Below are 6,000 nucleotides of genomic sequence, written 5' to 3'. Positions count from 1 at the left end.
GGCTGCCATAACAAAGTCCCACAGACTGGGTGGTTTAAGTAGAAATCTAAAATATAGATTAAATAAATAAATCTAAAATATCTAAAAACTAGAAAATCCATTTTCTCACAGTTCTGGAGGTTAGAATTGGAAATCAACATGTCAGGAGGGTTGATTTCTTCAGAGGCCTCTCTCTTGGGCTGGTAGATGGTACTCATATTTCAGGGGCTTTACCTGGTCCTTCTTCTGTATCTGTTTGTGTCCTAATCTTCTCTTATTATAAAGCCACTTGCTGTCCTGGATGAGGACCCACTCTAATGACCTTATTTTTAACTTAGTAACCCTTTTAAAGACCCCATCTTCAAATATGGTCACATTTTGAGGGACTAGGGGGTTAGACTTCAACATACTAATTTTGAAGGGATGCAACTCAGCCCATAACAAATTGAAATGATGACCAGGCCCTTTTGTGCTTCGTGGGCATGACCTCTAATCTCCATGGCAATGCCATAAGGCGGGTTCTGGGATCCTTGTCATTCATACCAGCAAACTGAGGCTCGGTGGGGGTAAGTGCCTCACCATAGTTACTGAGTGATGGAGCTCAAATCAGAACACAACCCTGTCTTGCTTCCAAGCTGGTGCCCCTTACACGCTAGTCTACTACAGGAAAAAGGGAATTGCCTGACCCGTAATGTCACCAATTTCTCTTTCCAAGTCAGAGCAAAAATAGATCTGCCTTCTTTGGTGCCAGTAATTGTTCAGGAAACAATGCCCTCCTGAGGACCATGGCCAAGCAACTGCACAGTGGCTGGGCAAGCTGCTCCAGGGAACCTCCAGGAGGGGCTCAAGGGACTACTAAGCCTCACGCTTTGGGCCCTTGTTTCCTCTGCTTATGCTGTTCTCCTTCACCCAAGGCTCTCTTTTCTTTCCTTGTTGCACATGAAAGCATCACACATCCTTCATGTCTGCGCGCTGATCCTAATCCCTTCCAAACTCACCCACCTTTCTGCCATCTTCAGCTCCAGGCATGCTTCTCACTTGCACAGTGCAGCCCATTTGGGAGATGGGCCAGCTTGACGGTGGATCTGGCTCTGTTACTAGCTGAGTGGCCTGGGTGAATTCTGCAACCTCTCTGGGCCTTCATTTTCTCATCTATGAATTAGGATAAAAATACTTACCTCACAGGGTCATTGTGAGAGGCAAACTAAGTGAACTTACGTATTACTGCACTTAGCACAGTGCGTGGTACATAGTAGATATTCAGTACACAGTGGTTTTTACATTTATGTTTTTTTCCGTGTATGTTTCATGCTTTCCTAATGGGACTGAGAGCTTCCTGGGGGCAAGGACCGTGGCTCATTTCAATTTGTGAAATAAGAACACAATGGGGGCTGCAGACACTCTGTATTTGCCAGTGCATAAGTGTACAACACATTTGATACTGTATGAGATGTTGAACACAATCTCAAGTAACAGCCTTAGCTATTGGATTGTATCAAAAACTGTTGAGCAGATCATCTCAGAGCCCACGCTTCTATTAATCCATTCATTCACTCATTATTGACTGCTTCCTAAATGCAACTCCTCAAACCTCTCTTTCTATGTAGGTTTTTTAGTAGAGAGCGCTATAGGCTGGCTGGTGATGGAAGGTACCAACATGCAAGGGAATGTAGAAAGAGCAATAGATGGCTGAAAATATGGATCTGTAGACCTAAACCTCCATATTTCTTCCAGAAACAGCTCTGGTAGATTCGGAATTTCAACTCCCACCCTCTAGAAATTCCCCTTCAAGTGGTCTAGGACAATTTTAAAACAATAAACAAACAAATGGAAAAAGAAAACTAAGAAACTCCCCAGGTGATGGTTCTGATGCACAGCCAGGGGTAAGAACGCCTGAAGCAGATGATGTACAAATACTCCAGGGGACTTTTTCCCCTAGGCAATGCTAAGGGAGACGATGTACACTGGACTATAGCGGGGAGCAGAGCCCTGGTCATGGAGGCTGAGCGAGTGTGGGCTCACATTGTCACCCTGCCTTCCTTCTCCCCACAAGAAACCAGGAGAATATCTGGGCAAAGGTCCCCAGAGGACAGGGGCTGAGGCTACCAGAGAGCATGAAAAGGCAAAGCTGTGTAGAGCTTAGGAAATAAATCATTTCCAGAATGAATCCTCTCTTGCCCCATTTAGACAAAGTGGGGAAACACAACTTGGTGACATTGGCGCATCAGACCTCACAGATGTAGCCATTTCGTGAACATGCTTCTAACTGTGCAAGGCCATTTACTTTTCCTCCCCCTCCTCCAATGAAGTATGGGCGAGTCAGGGCTGATGAAGGGTTTCCAGGAAAGTAGGCAATTTTAAGCACTGGTAGTTCCTAAGATTTGGGAGAATAATTCCCTAATGTGTTTCAGGCCAGTTTCACAGCAGCAGTTCCTGATGCATTATCACTCTGCAAGAGAATGTCATTAGAGACTGCTTCAAGGAAGCCAGACCCTCATCCTGCAAGTGCAGTGTTTCTGGGAATCCTGAAGACTTATTCCTGGCATATGATGTCAGGGTGCTTGATTTCCCTCTCCCTGTTCTTTAACTCCACAGACAGGAAAATAGGGCCAGGGAAGGTCTGGAAGTTGCTCATCACCCCAGGGTTTGTACTGAGTATGAGATCATATTTCTCAGTTGGTTCTGAGTTACAGCCAGCTCATTCAGGTTGGTGAGTTTTAAGTAGAGAGTATCCCAGATTTAGAATTTAAAAAGAGAAGGAAATTGAGGATGTCAGATAATTTTCTTTCTTTTCTGCCTCTGCTTGTCTCTGTGTTTCTTGGTGGTTGTCTGTCATTTCATTGAGGAATATAGAATGAATATGGACCTCTAGGGGACTTACAATGAAAGGGATGCTAGTGAAGATATATTGCCTCAAATCTGGGATTCTATTTCATGCTTTTGATTCAGTGAATTTGGATTTCCCCCCATTATCGAGGTTAAACAGCCTCCACAGCCTCCACTGGCTTCCTCACAGATGAAAACCAGCTGTGAGCTGCAGAGTTACTGAAAAATTATTGATATAGGTAAAGGAAGTTTGTCTTCAGGTATCTCCCAAAATGTAGGAACCCCAAAAGCTGAACTGATCTTCAGTTCACTGTTCTGATTGGCCAGCCCCATACAATACTGGCTGTCAAATATTTTTAACATGACCTTTTCCTCAAAATGGTGGCATTCTTCTCTCAAGTGGAGAACCCACCCCTCACCCTTACCATGTAAGCAATGGCTATGTACCTGTTCTCATGCTTCTGCATCCAGAGAACATTCCCTTCCCCACAGTGGGGCCCTTTCTACATCTCTATTGACTGGTGATTTTGTTGTCACCAAACAGGTCAACAGAGTGTTAATTTAATCAATAACTGCCTCTAGGGAGGCTGAGAGAAGATGGGGACAGTGGGCAGTGTTGGCCAGTGTTCTATACAAAGGACCAGATATGACCACTTGAGGACGTTATAATTCTTGCTGATTCTGACAGGAAAGCAACCACTGGGGACTGGTAAAAAGAATATGGAGTCAGCTTTCGTCCCTCTAATCATGAGTCAAGGGAGGCTCATTAACCGTTCAGTTACTGAGTCTCATGCCCTTGATTAACTGCCTCAATTCAGAACCAGCTAGCAGAGTGCACTACGGTGAGGCACGAGAAGGTTACCTCGCCTCCTAAATGCCCAGTTCATCCCAGGAGCAGCTGCTATCACCAGGCTCAGTCTGCTCAGTACCCATAAAAGCCTGTTCCCTCTGAACAAAGAATCAGTTGCTACAATTGCCCTTCAGCAGATGCATCTGGTTTAGATATCTATTCTCACAACCTAAATTGCAAAGCATTTTCCAAAAGCCATTGAGTTGCAGAATGTTAAAAATGTATTTGATTGCCAGATCTGCAAATTGGGTCACTTTTCCAGGGCCTTATGCTTTCCTCTTTTCCACTGGGGAAAAGGAAAAGGAGGCAGCCAGCAGCTGGTGATTGAAACACAATTCTCCCTGGCATGTAGGTCTTGGCTACCATCCGTGTTATCCTGGCCACGATCCCCTGGCACTCCCTAGAATGCCTGGGCCAATGCCTGCCCTTCCTGATGGCTGCCCTCTGGAACCACGGCAGCCTGCACCCCTGCAGCTCTTCATGGCTTTAACAAATTAATTTTTTTAAGTGTATTTATTTTTGAGAGACAGAGAAAGTGCAAATGGGGGGAAAGTGGAGACAGAGGGAAGGAGAAAATCTCAGCAGGCTCAGTGTTCTCAGCAGAGAGCCCACCATGGGGCTCAAACTCACGAACTATGAGACCATGACTTGAGCCAAAGTCAGATACTTAACCAACTGAGCCACCCAGGTTCCCCAAAACTTTTTTTTAGCTTACTTATTTTGAGAGAGAGAAAGAGAGAGAATGGAGGAGGGGCAGAGAGACGGAGAGAGAGAATCCCAAGCAGGCTGGGCACTGTTAGCACACAGCCTGGCTCCAGGCTTGATCCCATGAACTGTGCGTTCATGACCTGAACTGAAACCAAGAGTCAGACACTTAACTGACTGAGCCACCCAGGCACCCCATGGCTTTTAATCATCTGAGACTCGGGAAAGTCTATGAGAAAATTAGAGGAGGTATAATTATCCCCATTTCGTAGATGGGGACTACTGGGCTCGGATCCTGGATCTTAACCCATATCTTTTTTCTCTTAGTCTAGTGCTCTTTTCATGAAAATACATGCCTGTAAAAAAGACAGTAAGGAAAGAATCTGTACAAAGTGGTTTGCCTGGGTCCTAAGACCAGAGAGGATCGGGATTATGCAATGTGATTCTCTATCTTTTAAATGCAGAGATGGTGAATCTGGTCACCAAAAACTTCATCTTAATCACCAGCATTATAAAGAGGTTGCTGTCAAAAATCAGTGCATAAGATGGGACATATTATATTAATATTCTGTGCTATTTACTATCATACTATAAATGACTGTAAAACACAGATTATATTGTTATGGCTAAATCCAGGATTTTTCATACTAAGGGGTCCTCGCCCATTATTAGGCATCATGAAGTCAATTTAAAGGGTTGCTACCAGAATTAAAAGGAAAAAATAGGGAAAGATAGGATAGAATAGAATTGGAAATATCAGAGTGTGTTGTACGTAGCAAAGGTAAGCAATGGTCTCTGAATCCTCTTGTTCATACTTTCTGGTACTGGATCACGATGTTTAAAGTATTTCTTGCTGAGTAGTCTTTCCCTTTTTCTTTCTTTGCTCTCTTCCTCCCCTCTTTCTCCTTTCTCCTTCATTCTCTCTCCTTCTCTTTCTATATAGGAAAGATACCCATCATCTGCTACCTTTGTCCTATGTACAGGTCTGTCCGTAATCCTCCCCGACCCTCATCCTTCCTTTCATGATCATATCCTCAGCCCCGGGTCTGAGATAGATTGTCCTCTATAGTTGATATTTTTATGCTCCTTCCATTCTCCTCTCTGTTTGCAAAGTAGTGTGACCCTCAAAACAGGGTTTGCTAGTTCTTTCTATGTTTAATAAACAAATTCGTCTATCTCTAAACCATCATATTTACATTTCAGGCAAAGCAACTCAAACATAAAGAAATGAAATCCCCAAGGAGAACCACACTGTGCTGCATGATTATTGTGATTTATTTTTCCCAAGCTACACCAAACTTGAATTTAGAGTCGATTGTTCATCCCTTGGTGAGTACATCCATGTGTGCTATATTTTTCCCTGTCAAATTTTTATGATTTCTGGGACTGTTGCAGACGGAAATTGCTTTAAAAAATGTTTTTATGGCCTTTGAGAAGATGTCGCCAATGCAAGGAGGGGGTGGTGAACATAAATGGATATTAGTGAGTCTACTGGCCTACAACTTACCATACTCTGATGTTAGTAGTGGTCAAGGGAGCGTCCCTTAGGCTTCCCCCTTTTACTAAATGGCCACTTCTAAGCCTGAAGCTCTACTTTGAAACCAACAACAATGACCAGAAGACAGATTTTGAGCACTGGG

General features: G+C 43.8%; 1 protein-coding gene across 7 annotated transcripts in view; it reads left to right on the top strand.

The window, feature by feature from the left end:
- Positions 1–6,000, top strand: part of ADGRF5 (adhesion G protein-coupled receptor F5) — a 99,067-nt gene that overhangs the window by 40,357 nt on the left and 52,710 nt on the right. For all 7 annotated transcript variants that reach the window (XM_029945253.1, XM_029945255.1, XM_029945251.1 and 4 more), the window contains exon 2: positions 5,564–5,689. In XM_029945253.1, the coding sequence (XP_029801113.1) occupies positions 5,588–5,689 (102 nt within the window). In that variant the 5' untranslated portion in view covers positions 5,564–5,587. The remainder of the gene's footprint in view (positions 1–5,563; positions 5,690–6,000) is intronic.

The sequence above is a fragment of the Suricata suricatta genome, chromosome 7, assembly GCF_006229205.1.
Source record: "Suricata suricatta isolate VVHF042 chromosome 7, meerkat_22Aug2017_6uvM2_HiC, whole genome shotgun sequence".
Lineage (NCBI taxonomy): Eukaryota > Metazoa > Chordata > Mammalia > Carnivora > Herpestidae > Suricata > Suricata suricatta.
Note: the sequence above shows the minus strand (reverse complement) of the source record. Positions and strands in the feature narration are given on the sequence as shown.